Below are 17,558 nucleotides of genomic sequence, written 5' to 3' on the forward strand. Positions count from 1 at the left end.
CACCTTTACCTGTTACCGAGCCAGTGTGGGGTCAGGTTCAGGGCTAAGGTGACGTGTGACAGGAAGGCTTGACCCGTGACTTGAAGCGTTGACCGTGACCTCGAAGCGACGGGGGGGGGGGGGGAGTGAAAGCCTGTGTCCGTGACGCATGCCGTGGGGCGCTGCAGGTATGTGTTCACCGCCATCTACATGTTCGAGGCTCTGGTCAAGATTCTGGCTCGAGGCTTCTTCTTCGGGGCCTTCACCTACCTGAGGGACCCGTGGAACTGGCTGGACTTGGCCGTACTTGTCATCGCGTGAGTGGTCACCGCCTGCATTGCCCTTCTCAAAGCTTGAGCTTGTTTTTTAGTCGGATTTTGTTCGTCCGTTTCCACAGTTCTGTCTCAATTCTGCTTTCGATGTCGTGAAACAAAAGTGTCCATTCGGGAGTCTCGCGTACAAATGCATCGTTTTAGATAACTTCTCGCGGGAGCAGATGTCGCAGAACTACTTACGAGATTCGTCTTGTCACCTTTTCAGCCAGATGCTCGGGGTCCCATGTTCCCACATGCCTTGCTACAAACATGTGTCACATGGCAGTCCAACCGATTAGAAAAAAAAGTATGCATTTATTTTAGAGCTGAAATGTATCCAAAATGAAATGTAAAACCGAGGCAATACATTTTAGTATGGTTACATTGAACATAACCGGCCAGGCGATTCAGCTGTAGAGCGAGTTCAAATTCTGGTCGGGGCATGACTCAGCCCATTATCCATCTGGGGTCGACAGAATGAGTATCACTTTGTGGGGATATCGATGCTGGCTGAGCTATGGAGATGAAGTGTGATTTCCGCCACTGGTTCAGGGTTGTAAACGGGAGATGAGAACCACATCAATGTCCATTTGAGCGCGGGACATGACTTTGCATTTTTGACATTGACTTGCTTACCTTTCCTATACTTTGCATTGTGTGTTGTTTGTAACGTTCTGACCCGCCCCAACTGGATACCTGTGAAAAAAAACGTTATAACTCATCGGATTCCCCCAGTATAAATATATATTCTGAATTCGCCTCCAACTTTCGAAGTCACTTAAGCATCCCGCCACCCCGCGTCCATTGTTGACATGGTAAGTTTGCCCGTGATCCCCCGTGTCATAGTAAACCTGAATTTGAGTTTTGCCTCGAGTGTTTCCCATCCTGCGGACGGAGAGAAAGAGAGTGCCCAAGGCCGAGTCCGGGATAGAATTACTTTGCTCAGTGCGTGCACTGGGAAAAAAAAAAGTAAGCACTGCGTTTCAATTAAGTGAGTTTCGAGTGACAAAATTGGACACCGTTTCAAAATATCACGATGGACTGTGACAGATACTTGTATTTTAAGTCTCCTGACTCCCGTCCCCCTACCCCACTCCGTAATGCCTCTTCAGATGTTTTACCAGCATACCAGGTTTCGCAAATCTGTCAGCACTGCGGATGTTCCGAGTGATGAGGGCGTTGAAAACCATTTCCGTGGTTCCAGGTCTGTTTGTGTTCCCTCCACATCACACATTTTCGGCTCGGGCGAGAATCATCCACACATGCACGTGTATAGATGCAAAGACACAGATCTCCCATATAGCCTCGCTAAGATTGACTCAGCCTTAAAATGGGTATCTGGTGTGATGTGTAAACGTCAACATCAGGGACACAAAGGCGGCCGGGCCTGGTACTGGCCACACCACCTCCTCGTGTGCCGTAGCAGCCTTTTCGTAGGTGCTCGCTAACATAACTTGCCCCAAGAGCCTATGGAATGCTATACGGGGATCTTTGTCTGTAGGACGGGCTGCCCTTTTGTAATGTTATATATATACATGCATTTTACGCCATTGGATGAGAAGACATGGGTAGACTGTTAAAACCAAAGCGCGTTCGGATGAACCCCACTTAGCGAGAGAGTGACCTCCGTGCCGTTGGTACCGCAGGCCTGAAGACGATCGTCCGAGCGCTCATCCAGTCGGTGAAGAAGCTCTCAGACGTCACCATCCTCACCTTGTTCTGCCTCAGCATCTTCGCGCTGATCGCCCTGCAGCTCTTCAAGGGCAATCTGAAGAACAAGTGCGTCCGCTGGCCAATTCCGGGCAACTTCAATTTCATTAACATCTCAGAGTACCTGGAGGACAAAGGTAGGAGGACGTTGCTTCTGATTTATCGATTTACCCAATTGTTTTTATTTGAGTGGCTGGTTTGGTTGGTTGCACGATGGACAGGGATGGCAGGGGATGTGTTGAGTTGTTGCCACGACGCGATGCCATGAATTGTCAAGATTATTTGGGCCGTAATATGATTTACGAATGGATTATTTCGTGCTTGTATGATTTGTACAGTTTAATTTGCATGATCTATTTAGTGTGCTCTGTCGTGCTCCATTAACCCTCAAGGTAACTTTGGCATATAACTTTCATTCATTGTAATTATTCGACTGTGAGGCACATGATTCCATGCGTTTATTATGAGCGTAAGTTTCAATTAATTGGAGTCACGATGGAATTCTTGAATTTATTAATTTCTTATCTCGCGGGCATTGCCTTTCTTGCTGTCTCATTTGGTCCATCATCCTAAAGGAGACATTTTTTGCGGTTTGCGTGTCTAGTTTTCATCAACAAATAACATACAACATTAATGCAAATCAGAAATAATGTATTCCTACAGACACTATTAAATGCACTTATCATAAGCTGAAGAATGCATTATAGTTATTGAATCGGTCAATAATTTCTTCCCTAAGTGTATGTGAGTGATCAGTGTGGATGCTGCCAAGTCAGTTGAGTCAAAGTTTTGATTCCTGCAGACACAAAGTATATTGTCATTAAGTTGGGTGTGGAATGATTACCTGGATTGCTTAATGTGGGCAGAGTGCATGTTAAAGACTCTGTGTTGACATCATTTACGAGAGTCACACATTTTGTGCTGGTTTAACGGCCAAAATGACAAATGTATATTTCACAATTGTATAGTGATTCATTTGTAGCAATGTGTCGGTTCACTGCTGGATGAAGGCCTCCCCACGCCGTGTCAGTTACAACAAGTAGTTTGATTCTACTTTTCCACGCCGGTCGGTGTGGGTCGTTGGAGGGGCCTAGGACTGGTTGAATTATCACTAGCCAATGATGAGGATCGAACTCAGTGCGTTAAGCGCTGCACCACCGCTCCAACCCGCGAACCACAATTATACAAACTGAAAATAATAACTCTCTCCGGGTAATTACAGTTATTCTTTTCGAACAATACACGCTAAACCTAAACTAGATTCACACATGGCTAAATTAAGCAATGTAAGTATTATATTTCATGCCACTCGCCAATTTGGAAACCCTATAAGTGCTGCCACTTTCGAGCCGTCGCACTAACAAGACTCGTTATGCTCTTTGGCTCTTTCGGTAAAGTCACGTAGGTATAAAATAAGATAAATTAAATCACGACGTTTCGGGCACAACACAAGCGTCCGTCATCAGGTGGGACAACCACAGCAAGAAACAATTGCTGAAGTGGGCAAAAGGGCTGCTGTAAGAGAAGGCTGGAAGGATGTTATTAAGCAGGTAAAACCTTAACTGCTTCATGGACGCTGTCTTTCCGACAGACCTGTTCTTCACCTGCGGACGGCTGCTTGCGTTGTGGCCGAAACGTCGTGAGAATTGTATTTTACTATGTTTTATTTTTATTATTTTATTATTTCCCTTCTACGTGACTTTACCGAAAGAACCAAGAAGATGCTTCATGGTGTTAATTATACAATGAAATAAATTCAATCACGACGTTTTGGGCGCAACACAAGCGTCCGTCATCAGGTGGGACAACCACAGCAAGAAACAATTGCTGAAGTGGGCAAAAGGGCTGCTGTAATAGGAGGCTATATAGGTCGGAAGGATGTTATTAACCAGGTAAAACCTGATCTGCATCATGGTGTTGCCTTCATTTTCCCGCATCTCCAGCTTATTCAGCTTCCCACTCCCAGCCCCGCTCACTTCAGCCCCCCCTCTCTATCTATCTCCCCACCCCCTCTCTATCTCTCCCCCCTTGCTCCTCCCCCCTCTCTTACCTATATAGCCTCCTGTTACAGCAGCACTTTTGCCCACTTCAGCACTCCCCTCCCTCTCTATCCCCCCCCTCCTCTCTATCTCTCCCCCCTTGCTCCTCCCCCCCTCTCTTACCTATATAGCCTCCTGTTACAGCAGCCTTTTTGCCCACTTCAGCAATTGTTTCTTGCTGTGGTTGTCCCACCTGATGACGGACGCTTGTGTTGCGCCCGAAACGTCGTGATTTAATTCATTTTATTTTATACCTACGTGACTTTACCGAAAGAACCAAAGAGTACGGATCCCTGCAGTCACGAAAACTTCAAATCAAGACTCATTATGATATCAAAGAGGGGCTTGATATTTTCTTCGGAACTAAATGGCTCGTGAGCAGAGCTGGGCAAATCGGATGTGGCAGCAGCCAACCGTTGGTGGCAATCCGCATTTAACCGGGGCAGCTGCTGCCATCGTTAAAGTTTTATCGTCAATATTCCAGGAAAGCGCAAACGCAGCTGTAATGGGACGTGGCTCGGAAACCGAACACTACAAACAGGATTATCATTCTCCTGCGTCAGCGCACGGTTGAGCGAGTAGTCTGTGGGGTCGTGAAGGAAACAATAGCACTGAATTTAATTACATTCTACGAAGCGATTACGCAATGATATATCTTGCCACGGTATCTAAACTTTATGTGAAGAAGAGTTCGTTTGTTTGGGGTTCTGTTGCATCAATTTTTTTACGGAGCTGATCAGCTGCTGCTTATTGCCACGCCTGGCACATATCATGTGTCTGTCTGGTGGTACACTACAAGTTTTCACGAAAATTGCAAAACCCTTAAACCAGTTGATATGAAACTTACACACGGCTCACTAATCCCATTGCCCGTAAGAACATACTTTTTAAGCATGATTGCCAGTTTAATGCTGGGCTTCTCAGCTAAATACTGTACTTTCAAAAAGCCAATAGCTGAAATGAAATGGTACAACTTTCCTGCACTTAGTTGAATTATTCAAATATTGTGCAATCTTCCCACGTAATATTAAGATGAAAAAACACCTTAGTTCCTTTTGTGTTTCAGCGCAATTGCACCCGACTGAGCCATTTGCACAACTAATTAGATAGCTGTGCAATATTCCTGAAGGATCCTGTACTCGTCCTCTGCTATATTGATAGTTTTGTCTTGTGTTACTGTTGCTGCCGTGCTCACACGCACCACGGACCTCTCTTGTAAAATAATCAGGCAATTGCCTCAATGGGGATCATCCACGTAACAAATCAAATAAAGTTAACCAAACTGATGATCAATGAAACTGAATCACGAGTGTCTAATAGAGTAGAGGCTGGGTCCGCCTGTATTCTATTCTAAGAGGGGTAAGGTAAGGCAAGTGTTACAAAAAGTTTCCAATTTCTTACTGCTGACGTTGGTCGTGACTCAATAAAATAATGAGCATATGTGTGTTTTATGTCATTCTGCCTTGCTGTAGCAAAGCCAGTGATATCATGTGAAACTTTACCTGGAAGAGTTTCAGCATCTCTCAACCCTTCTTATTTTATTTCCACAGAAAATTACTACTTCCACAAGAATGTGCCACTACTCTGTTCAAACTCATCGGAAAATAAGTACGAACCTCCATCACTCCTCGCTTGCTATTCATCATATGTGCATGCTATACGGTGTGTGTAATTAATAATGATGGATTTCAAATAGAAGTGGCTTTAATTTTTTCTATTTTATTTCCTCCGAATATCCTCTTGCAAAATGTTTAAAATATCCGAGTCAGCACCGTTCAGCCTCTGGAAGAAAAAAAACAATATAGGTACGCTGATGGACACCAAAAAACAATGTTGCCATTGTATTGGCCAAGAGGTCTTTATCATCGCGATGGCAGTATCGTTTTCACGGGAATCTAGTAGTGAATTTGGCGACGGTGCGAGATGTATCATTCTCCTGCGTCTCGTGGCCCTTACTCAGAAGCACCCGACCTCACGTGTGAGCCTGTGGTGGGCTGGCCTTGTGCACGTTGTTGCCACAGCTATACCTGTGCTACCAGGTCACCTGCATGCGTGGCATGTGCCTGTGAACTGATAAAATTAACATTTTAAGGTATTCGTCAATCCACTGCTGGATGAATGAAGTATGGTCAAGCCCCAATGCCGTGTCCTTCACCCGGTTTGTTTGACCATACGTCACCATGCTGGTCAGTGTGGGTTAATGAAATGGCATTATGGAGGTGGGGGTGCCAGGACCGGTTCAGGTATCACTTGCCACCGATGTTTTCTATGGCTGGGAATAGGCCTAAGGACTCATCCCATTTATACAGGGCCAGGTTCACATGTTCAAGAAAATGGCCTGAAACCAATTGCGGTGGTGATTTTTCTCATTGTCGCTGCTGGAAATTTTCCAAAAATGTGACGAAAAGGACCATATTCCAACAACTGAATATGGTCCTTCAGGTGATTATCATTCAATCGTTTGGATCTTTCTCTTCGCTGAGGTGGCTGAGTTTAATTGTTTCATGAACGTCACTAGGTGGCTCAGAGTGCTGAGCTGGCACGGCAGAGAACCTGAGTTCGAATCCATATTTCAGACCCCTGTGATTATTAACATCAATGACTGCACAAAAAGAAACCCAACACAATTACAATTTGGCTTTTGCACTTAATTTCGTTAAATTCCAGCTCTGAGTGACACAGCAGATGGGAAAGTGCTGCCTGCTGCTTACTATGTGGACCAGAGGTTACTTAATGAGATCTCAGAGGTATCTCTGTGGTATCCACTTTCGTGGGCCGTTCTCAAAGATGAAATGTTGCACTCCGAGAGATCCGAACGACACGACACCGATAGCACTCTTGGGATACGAACACAGTTCTACACCGAGCCAAACAATCGGGTCTTGACCGCTTTGACTTACTCTGCTGTTTGTGCTTCAGTACTTGCCCTGATGGGTACACCTGCCTCAAGGCCGGGAAAAACCCAAACTACGGCTACACCAACTACGACAATTTCGGCTGGGCTTTCCTCTCCTTGTTCCGGCTCATGACGCAGGACTACTGGGAGAACCTCTATCAGCTGGTGAGACCCAGCGTGGACACAGCCGACACAGGGAGGGGCACTAAACGAAACTACAAAACGAAACAATTTTTTATTTTATTTTACCATGTAAAGGGCCCACTGAGCTATATAGCTACATTTTCAGAAGCAACCTGGCCACTAATGATAGCTCAACGAAGTGGCTTATCATGTGGACATGTATAGCAGTCAAACAATCTAAACGTATTTTTCTAAATGTGGAGGGAAAACCCGGAGGAACTAGAGAAAATCCAATCGACCACGGAGAGAACATGCAAACCCCAAATATACAGGCATCAGGGTCAGGATCTAACCCACGACCTCCTGTATATCGGGCGAGGTAGTGAACATCTCGCCACCGAGGCGTCCACTAATGGGGCACCTCTTAATATTTGGGGGGGGGGGGGGTGTGGGGTGGAGGCTCCATATTCACACGTTCACAACCTCAGTGTAAACCTCTGCGAGTGGCAAAAACAAAGTAATGTGGTGTGGTGGTGGTGGTGGCATTGGCGATGACCTCTTTAACTTGAGTGGCTCCTCAGAGGCTGGAGTGTCTTCCCGTGGGAGAGTTGAGGGGTGGGCGGACATGGGGGTAGGGGGGAGGATGGCGAACATCAGACACGACCGTTCATTAGGTGGAAATAGACTCCCCTGGGGATATACCTGCTTTTTCCAACACAGGCCGTATTGTAGTCGTCATTCACTCACTAGTTTGTAGACGCACGTTCTGCTGTAGTTGTGTACGTGCACATGCACGCGTATAATATCAAGGAACACAGATACGACGGAGGTGCCTCGACGGTTCTTATGGTTAGCGATATCGCATGAAGGTGACAGTCAGATTCAGGCACAATTAATATTCTTAGGATTCTGTGTATGATTGTCTAAGGCTCACAAGGGCCAGACAGATTCACTTTTATGATGATGATGATTATTATAAAGGTTATTTGTTTTTATTGTTTGAGGCTCAAATAGTCAGATGCAAATAGCATCTTTATGGTCTTTATAGCTCAATATTATTTCCCTAAGTTTACAAAACCGTTACTAGGAGTAGCATCTGTGGGAAACCACGTGGTATCCACACACACACAAACACAAACACCTGTCTTCACTGGACAGTGTGCATACATGCTGTATATAACTAAGTGGCGAATGGCGGTCGTCATTGTTGTTGTTGTTGTTCTGTCTGTACATCTTGCCCACTGCTCAGACCCTGCGCGCGTCCGGCAAGGTGTACATGATATTCTTCGTGATGGTCATCTTCCTGGGCTCCTTCTACCTCATTAACCTCATCCTGGCCGTGGTAGCCAAGTCTTACGAGGAGCAGAACCTGGCCACGCAGCAGGAGGCCGAACGCAAGAAGGACGAGCTTCAGGAGATGCTGGAGCAGCTGAAGATCCAGAAGGAGGATCAGGTCGCCATGGTCTGTGCACGCATGCATGTGGACACACACGCATGCACGCGCACACACGCGCACGCACGAACTAACACGTGCACAATATTAAGATCCCCTAGTGTGGCCGACAGGAATGTTGGGGCAAGTGCTGTTAGCGAGCACCGAGTCGGTGGTGTGCTCAGCACTACACCTGGGCGCTTCTGTCTCCCCGGTGGTGGTGGTGGTGGTGGTGGTGTTTACACACCGCATTAGGTATTAATTTGAGGCTGAGTTGACTTAGGGGGAGGCCCAGCACTGTTTCAGATATTCTCCACTGATTTTTATCCGTGGAATTTAACGCAGGTCTCGGAGTTGGTATCACTGTGCAACAACCACTTCATCGCCACTAGTCGCACACGCACGCACATGTCGTGAATTCGCAAAAACACGCGCCCCTTGGCACGCTTATAATGCCCTGTTAAGGAGTCAAGCGTATCCACGTCGTAATCCGACTAATTAATAGCAACATGAAGCGATGCCCATGGGGTCAATTTGGCTGCACGTGGCAAAACCAGCCTGAAAATTGAGCGCTGAAATTACTTACACCTTATCCTATCCGAGGCCCGACGGCAATAGCATTGTTTGCAGACTTGTTTTTCTTTATGTTACACTTTGTGTATTTTGTATGGTACGTGTATAGAAATAATTTGGCACGCCTTGCCCATGATCATTCATCGCTTTCTGCCTGCTCAAGTGGCACTCATCTGCTTAGCATCATGTTCACGTATGCAGTGTTTTCATCATCAGATCAAGATAACTTGAGGATTTTTTTCGGCTCAGTGCAATTGGTCTGAGGCTCAGAGGCAGACGAAGGCTCCTTTCCAAGAATAATGAAGCACTATGATATGTTTTTGTGCTGTCTCTCTACGTTGCGTAGAAATGTCACGTGACAAGCAGTCCCAGTTTAGTACTGTCGAGTAACTCTTGGAGCGTTGGTTTGTGCATTCCAGAATTAATTTGTGATTGACAGTTCAACTAAGTTGTTATATAATTTGTATTGGTTAAAGTGACTTTCTACCTTGTTTTAATGTAATAAAAAAAACAAATTTACTTAACATTAATTATTAATCACAAACAAATATAATTACAAGATGTAAATAGCTTCGAATTCGGTCTTCACGGATAAATAAAACAGCCTGGTGTTTGAAAAGCACACGTGTGCTTTCACAGCCGCTTGAAGTCCAAGCGTGGTTGTCCAGTTGAGGCATGCATGTCCTGAAGATGCCCGGCAGCAGTCGTGTGTGGCGCAAGCTTCACAGAAGAAACTGCTCACCGCGCAGTGCAAGCGAACACTCTGCGCTCGGAATGCACCGTTCAGAGCCCAATTGGTCGACACACAGCCGCGAGGGTTATCGCCGTTCAAACCCTCACCGCTCCCGCGCACGAGCGGTCACGACGACGTAGCTTCTTGGCGTCACCGTTTATCGCTCCCCCGCGCATCGGCAGGCGACCGGTCAATCACGGAGGCCCAGCTACTGCCGGAGCCGGATGGCCTCGGACCAATCGCATGGGAGCGACACGGGCAGCGTGACGGGGGTGCTGGCGGTGCCGCGGGCTTTGGAGCGCCGTGGCACTCTGCTGCCGGAGGCCTCCGAGAACGGCAACGATCTGAGCCAGCAGCTGGGCCGCAAGGTGTACGTCCTGCACCCCGACGATCGGCAGGAGTGCGACAACGCCGGCGTGAGTGAACGCGCGCACGCCTGCTGAGGGATGGCGATGATAGTGGTGGTGGTGGTGATGGTGGCGGCGGCAGTGGCAATGGTGCTTTTGATTGACGATGATGATTTAGAAGTTGTACTGCTCTGTTGACCCAGTCACCACCCGGCACTGTGTGAAATATTGGTCGTTATCATAGTGGTGACGGTATTGGTGATGGTGGTGGTGATGTTGTTTGTCGAAATTATAATTCAGCTCCCGGCTTTGGAAGTTTCCCAAATCTTTAAGTGAATCACCAATTATACTCTTTGGTTTTTTCGGTAAAGTCACGTAGGTAAAAAATACAATAAAATAAAACAAATAAAAACAACTCAATAAATTCACGACGTTTCGGAGGCAACGCCGTTACAGCCAAAGTCGAAAAAAACAAAGAGTATGAATCCTTGCAGTCACGAAAGCTTCAAATCTAGAATCACCAATTCTTGCCTCCAAAGTGTTGGATCGCAGGTGTGCACCACTCCGCCCCGCTCAATGCCAATAGCCAAGCTACCCATTCCTGCTGCCCCGCAGACTCACAATTGTGCATGTGTGCGTGTGTGTGCATGTGTGCGTGTGTGTGTAGTCGCTGCTGTCCATAGTGATGAGTGCCACTCCGCAGCGTGTGAGCATGGGCAGCGTGTTCCGTGGCTCGGATGACTTAATGCTGAACGGGCGGCAGATCAATCGCGAGGGCGACACGGGCAGCTGCCAGGAGGTCCCCTACCAGCCGTGGCTCGAGCGCATGCCGCTGGGGAGCCGCAACAGCCAGAGCAGTGAGGGGGGGAAAACGATGGATCACCTGGCAAGTGGGGCTCTCCTCATCAGTGCTCTCTGTCAGCAGCACCTCCGCACGCTTAACTGGGGAATTCCTGGGACCTTCCTTGCCAGTATCAAAGTATTAGAATAGGTTTTACCCTTTCTGACAAGGAAACACGTGCTGAGATGTTCAGACTCCAAACAGAAAGCTTTTGCGAGGAATCATGTCTGTTTAAAGTAGAGCCGACATGAGGTTGCAGGGGGTTCCCCCGGTCCACACTTGCCCCCGCGGCCTTCTCCGTCCATTCCCTGTCAACTCTCCCCCTGCCCCCCCTCAGGCCCCTCCTATATCTCCTCGCCTGTGGCACTACAGCAGATGCCTGTGTCCTCGGTCGAACGATCCCCGGCTGAACACATCGGAGAACTCCTGCAGCAATGAGTGCAGCTAGTGCTTCTGATCGAGCGGCAAATCCGGCTCAGGCCCCGCCAACTGGTCCATCCACAGTCGTCACCTTTGTCCTCGGACTGGCTAACACGTCCCATGAGCTCTGGCCCCGTCCCTGGAGCTCCTAGTGACAAAGTAGTCACGTGGGCCAGAACCATTCCCGCCTGCACCAGTGGATGGCAATCCGTGGCGACTGGTGCTGGAGTCCGGCCGGGCTGCCACGAGGGAGGACCAATATTGCAGCGGTATAAGCATCTGGGCTGCCGGAGGAATGGAAACAGACTCACTGACCAGAGCCTGCATGTAGGGTACCCCCCGGCCGGCTCCCTCCACCTTCAGGAAATGGAGATGTGTTCCCTGGACTTTTACCCGCCTGTTGGCCAGATCGATTTTCCTCAGAAAGTCGGTCCCCAGCAGGCAGGGCACGGGCAGCGTTGCGGAGATAAGCTTTGTCTTGTTGTGCGCGGGAAGGGAGGTGTAAGAGGCGAGCGCATCGCCATCCAGAATGGATGGCAGCGCTCGTAGCGCCTCTTCGTCCGACCATTTGAGAGCATGGGAGGCAGCCTCGAATCGTCGGACGAATGCCTCCCAATCGCCTCCCTCGGCCACGAATTTCTCGACGGGCCCCAGCTGGCGTACCCGTCCTGCCACCTGCTCACCCCGTTGGGTGTTTGGCCCTGGCGGCTTTGGCAGGAGCGGCGGCAGCGGCTCACGTGACGTGGCGCCTCCTCCAGTAGCGCAATGAGTGGGAGAGGGGGTCCCAGCGCCGGCGGGCCCCCCACAGGGAGCCGACGCAGTAGCTCCTGGAGCGCCCGCTCCATGTGGGCCATGCGGCCCTCCATGGGGTCCGGGGCCCCCTGCTGCTGCTGCTCCCGTGAGCTGGTCCCCTTGTTGCCTTAACCCTGGGGGGTCTCCAGACCCTGCTTCCTCTTCCATCGGCTCTTTTCCACGGAGGTTCTTCTTTGTAGCCATTGTCGGAACCACCACTGCCACCAGATGTGAAGTAGAGCCTACACAAGGTTGCATGGGGGTTCGCCCGTTGCTTCTCCGCCAGTCTACCTTGCCTCCAGCCTTCTCGCTCCGTCCCCCGCCAGCTCTTTAGCAGCCCCCCTCAGCCCCCCTCAGCCCCCCTCAGCCCCCCTCCCATATCTGCTCGCCTGCTCCTCCCCCCACTGTTCCCACTCCACTGCCCCCCCCCCCTCCTTTTGGCGGGAATCTTTACCCCCGACATGCCTTACACAGACATGATTCCTTGCAAAAAAAGGTTTTTATTTGGTGTTTGAGCATCTTAACACCTGTTTCATGGCCAGAAAGGGTAAAACCTATTCTAATACTGGGAAATTCTTGTGAAACTTCACTGTTTAAAAAAAATCACTTTCATGTCACTGAAATAGCTGAAATTTCACTACTGGACGTCTGTGAAAAAAAACTTGATAGCTCATTGGATTTTTCGAGTATAAATAAATATTCTGATTCTGATGAAGTCCCCCCTGTCCCACTCTAAAAGACTCAATCTATCCTCACGGTGAAAATATTTGGTTCTGGTTATTAATTATTTTAAACTAGGTCAAACGAAGCTCAAAATCAATATCATAGGTCCCTATTTGATTCCCGCTGGAATTACCCCTTACATGCCCTGGTGAAATGAAAATCAATCGTGTAAGTCATGTGACTTACGCACAGATGGACAAAATTACATTTCTTAAAATGTAGATGAGTACCGTCTTTAAGACTTCCAGCTCATGTGCTCATTGTAACAGAATTTGACGTGAGTAGTTCTCTGAAAAAGTGCCATTGCTTAAAACTTGAGCTTACTATATTTGTATGTATGTTACAAGGTGATGTGAATTACACTTTTGAAGATTTTATTTTGAGCGACACTTTGTGGCAGTTTTCCTTTAAAAAGCGCAAAATTAAACTGACAAAGAAGTCGATGATGTGAGGATAGCGATAGTGGATTTTACACTCTGTGCTTGGCACACTCTTATGCTGTTTGTGTTGTTCTCCACAGGGATTTGAAGGAACCATGAGAATGAGGTCTGATTCCTTTCAGATTTCGGCAGATTTTTTGGATGATCCTATCAGCCGGGAGCGTGCGATGAGTGCAATAAGTGCCATTGAAGGTAAAATTCCTGGGGGGCTTTGCGATTTGTGGTCAGGGAGCACACATGCCATTTGCCCATCACTTAACTTTGCAAATGGCCAAAAATTTGCTGTGCAACATTTTTAAAGGATATTTTATATATTTTTCCAAATGTGCTTTGAGCATCAGGCTGTGAGACGTATAATCGAGTGGTAAATCTCTCCAGAAAGAGCATTGCCCACCGTGCATCTGAGAAGGGCTGCTGCTCAAGAGATAATTGTCATTCAACTCCCGATTGCAAATCTAGAGGCAGTCCACTGCTCTCTCGGTCACTGTCTCTGGCTGTGGTGATCAATACCACTCTCAGCCTGGCATTCACGTTGGCACAACACGGGACTCAGCACCTCGGTGACACGAGCATTATAATTCTTTGGCCCGAGTACAGAAACATTGCTTAAATCTAACCAGGAAGTGATTTGCGAAAGCCAAAAAATGTGTGCACCAGTATTCCCTCATTATTCACAAAACCTGCTTTCCGCGAATTTGGATATCTGATGCGAATGGCATCAGGAACTGCATCTCGAGAGAGAGAGAGAGAAAGTGATGGGATAAAGTGATTAGGGGAAATGTGATGCCCCGAAAGTCATGCAATAAAGTGATGATGCATAGCGTCATCATAATTTAAGGGAAGTTAATTTATAAACTATCACCTTCATATTTATTTTATGTTTATTTATTTTATGTTTATTTTATGTTTATTATAACCATTCTCATTTTGTTGTGTTATGATAATTTGTTAGCTATTTAATAGCTTAGTTTTGTATTTAAGGTCATTCATTAAAAATATTGCCTTTTGTCACCCAATGTTATCCGGAAAATATGCTATTCACGAGCATCTCTGGAACGTATCCCTCGCATAAAACGAGGGAACACTTAAACGCATAAAGCGAAGTGCCTGGTGCCTCGCAGCCGTTTCTCAGACAGAGACCCCTCGTCATTGGTTGCTGTGGTTAACACCATCACTCCATCACTCCCGCTACACCAGCCGATCGGCTGTGGTTAACACCATCACTCCCGCTACACCAGTCGATCGCCTGTGGATAACACCATCACTCCCGCTACACCAGTCGATCGGCTGTGGTTAACACCATCACTCCCGCTACACCAGTCAATCAGCTGTAGTTAACACCATCACTCCTGCTACCAGAAGTGATTGACGCATGCGTTATTGTGTGGCCCACCAAAGTTTGCCTGCACATCATATTCAGCCATCAGTAAAGAAAATGTTGCGCACCCCTGATTTAACAGAAGCACGCAAAAGTGTGGAATCCCTAGCAGTGGCAGTGACCTGACTGTGTTTGGCTTTGTGTTCAGAAGAAGAGAAGAAGACCAAGTGCCCGCCGTGCTGGGACAGATTCGTCAACAAGTTCCTCATCTGGACCTGCTGCCCGTTCTGGATGAGGGTGAAGCGGCTGGCCAAGATAGTGGTCATGGACCCCTTCTTCGACCTCTTCATCACCCTCTGCATCATCATCAACACGGTGTTCATGGCCATGGAGCACTACCCCATGAAGCCTGAATTTCAAACGATGCTGGACACCGGCAACAAGGTCAATGAGATGCGATCGCGGTGGGCGGTGGGTGGAGGGGGTCTCACAGCAGCTGTGCAGCGTTTCCACGAGCAGTAGAAATCAGACGACGTAAGCCATGTGCCGCACCACTTCCGGGACAGCTCAGCAGGGCTCGTGCCCCTTCGCCTCCCTTTCCTCTGCAATCAGAGGAAAGCAAATCTTGGTCATTTAAAACCCCCTTTTCGCGAGGTTTAACATAGGCTTGAATCAGCCGATGCTATTCCAAGCTAAAATATTTCAATGTATGGCAAATTTCAATAAGTGTTTTAAAGCTTTGACAAGTGTCGGATATATATGATTTATATGAGTTATCGGGTGGAGCAGTTGTGCAGTGGTTCACGGACGATGCTACGAACCCAGCGACCTCAGTTTGATATCCGGCCGTGCCGAACATCAGTGGCGAGTGACACCTGAACTGGTCTTGGGCACCATCATCACCAACCCACACTGACCAGCGTGGTAAAGTAGAGTAAAATACGTGGTGAAGTTTAGTAAAAAACGCGTAAAGTAGAGTAATATAACCCCATAACTGCAAGGTACCGTGATTCCTTCGTCCAAGAGTGGATTGAAAAAGGGCTATACTCTTTGATTCTTTCGGTAAAGTCACGTAGGTGAAAATAAAAATAAAATAAAAAATAAAAATTAACTACAATAATTAAATTAATTTCATTATTTTTATTTTATTTTTAATTTATTTTTTCATTTTTCGATTTAAAGCTTTCGTGACTGCAGGGATTCATCTTCTTGGTTCTTTCGGTAAAGTCACGTAGAAGGGAAGTAATAAAATAATAAAAATAAAACATAATAAAATAATTCTCACGACGTTTCGGCCACAACGCAAGCAGCCGTCCTCAGGTGAAAGCCAGGTCCGTCGAGGCGACAGAGTCTGAATGAAACAGCACACGAGCTTGGAGCATATATATATAAGCTGGGCGCATTGACAAAGGAATTTGCATATCAAGAGGGATTTAGCATATTTATGGAAAATGCAGGAATGTGATTAGTACTGCATATGCATGTGCATTATGCAGGATTAACAGCATCAAAGGGAGCTGCAGTTGCTGCTGCTGCTGCTGCAGTTGCTGCTGCTGCAGTTGCTGCTGCTGCTGCTGCAGTTGCTGCTGCTGCTGCAGTTGCTGCTGCTGCAGTTGCTGCTGCAGTTGCTGCTGCTGCAGTTGCTGCTACTGCAGTTGCTGCGTTATCCATTTTAATATAACACTATTTATTATTCTACCCACCCTAATGTGTATCACACTGCTATATATTTACTATACAATTACGACACCATACATTACTCTGCACACTGCACCATGCCAGTGAGTGGAACGCGGTCTGAAAGTCACCGTAAACGTGAACTTTACCGAAAGAACCAAAGAGTATGGATCCTTGCAGTCACGAAAACTTCAAAGCTAGAATGAAAAAGGGCTGTGCATTACGTTTCATTGTATATATTTTTCTATGAGGTATACCTCTGTGAGTCAATTGTAACAATTTGTCTTAATCTCTGATCACACATCAGGGTTCGTATTACGTCATTGAAATGTACAACAGGGACTCATACATCAAGATCACATCTTAATACACTATACAAATGCAAGCAGTGTGGGGGGGAGGGGGGTGAGGCATGTGCATCATGATGTTTCCGGGCTCTATTCTATCAGAAGCTGCACCACTGTGGGATGCCTCGCAGCAACTTGTTTGTTCCAAGTTCAATGTGGGATGTCTCAGAAAGCCGGGCCGCCTTGTTTTGGACAGCGCAGGGTTCGTGGAAGTGATTTTAAGCTGCCTCCTCCTGCTGCACTAATGCAGCCTTAATCGAATAACAGACCCAGGATGGGTTTAATGGGAACACATTAAGACCATTACCACCCACGGCGGGTTCTGTAAGCCGTGGGCAGGTGTCATGCCGTGGTATGACGGGCACACGGAGCCGTTAAACTTGGCTGTGTTTCATCGCGAGGTGCGAGTCGAACTATCTGATGCGGTTACTGCCGGCGCACACAGCTGTGGCCATTGTTGACGTTTTCCATGGGCTGACAATTACCGCGGTCTGCACCGGCCTCCAAAAAAACTATTACAATTGTGGCAACATCGTCATCATCATCATCATCAACAGCATCATCAACAGCTGCTGCGTGTGAGAGAGCAATTCACCCGGCCAGACAGGCTTAGCCCCTTCATCTGAAATTCAGTCAACATCCACAGTGGTTAATGCTTCTTTAACACGGGACTTCAAAAGCCCTCGACCGCTAATTCCAGAAGCGAGGTGGAAAAAAAAAGTTGGGCGGCACATTTCATATCCCGGTTTAATATAACCGTCATCATTATCATCATCGTCGTCGTCATCATTGTGGTCGTCACCGTCGTCATCAATTGCACCTCTGTTTAACTTATCATTTAAGTTGAATAATAA

The 17,558-nt window shown here is 47.3% G+C and overlaps 1 protein-coding gene across 5 annotated transcripts in view; it reads left to right on the plus strand.

Annotated features, from left to right (window-relative positions):
• Positions 1-17,558, plus strand: part of LOC133344661 (sodium channel protein type 2 subunit alpha-like) — a 76,889-nt gene that overhangs the window by 17,804 nt on the left and 41,527 nt on the right. For 3 of the 5 annotated variants that reach the window (XM_061554697.1, XM_061554702.1, XM_061554698.1), the window contains exons 6-15: positions 168-296; positions 1,406-1,497; positions 1,940-2,140; positions 5,593-5,650; positions 6,962-7,103; positions 8,311-8,523; positions 9,982-10,215; positions 10,814-11,032; positions 13,443-13,554; positions 14,889-15,124. In XM_061554697.1, coding sequence (XP_061410681.1) covers positions 168-296; positions 1,406-1,497; positions 1,940-2,140; positions 5,593-5,650; positions 6,962-7,103; positions 8,311-8,523; positions 9,982-10,215; positions 10,814-11,032; positions 13,443-13,554; positions 14,889-15,124 — 1,636 coding nt within the window. The remainder of the gene's footprint in view (positions 1-167; positions 297-1,405; positions 1,498-1,939; positions 2,141-5,592; positions 5,651-6,961; positions 7,104-8,310; positions 8,524-9,981; positions 10,216-10,813; positions 11,033-13,442; positions 13,555-14,888; positions 15,125-17,558) is intronic. The other 2 variants (XM_061554699.1, XM_061554703.1) reach the window with 2 other exon arrangements.

The sequence above is a fragment of the Lethenteron reissneri genome, chromosome 20 (genome assembly GCF_015708825.2).
Source record: "Lethenteron reissneri isolate LAM-NWPU_2019-01 chromosome 20, ASM1570882v1, whole genome shotgun sequence".
Taxonomy (NCBI): Eukaryota; Metazoa; Chordata; class Hyperoartia; order Petromyzontiformes; family Petromyzontidae; genus Lethenteron; species Lethenteron reissneri.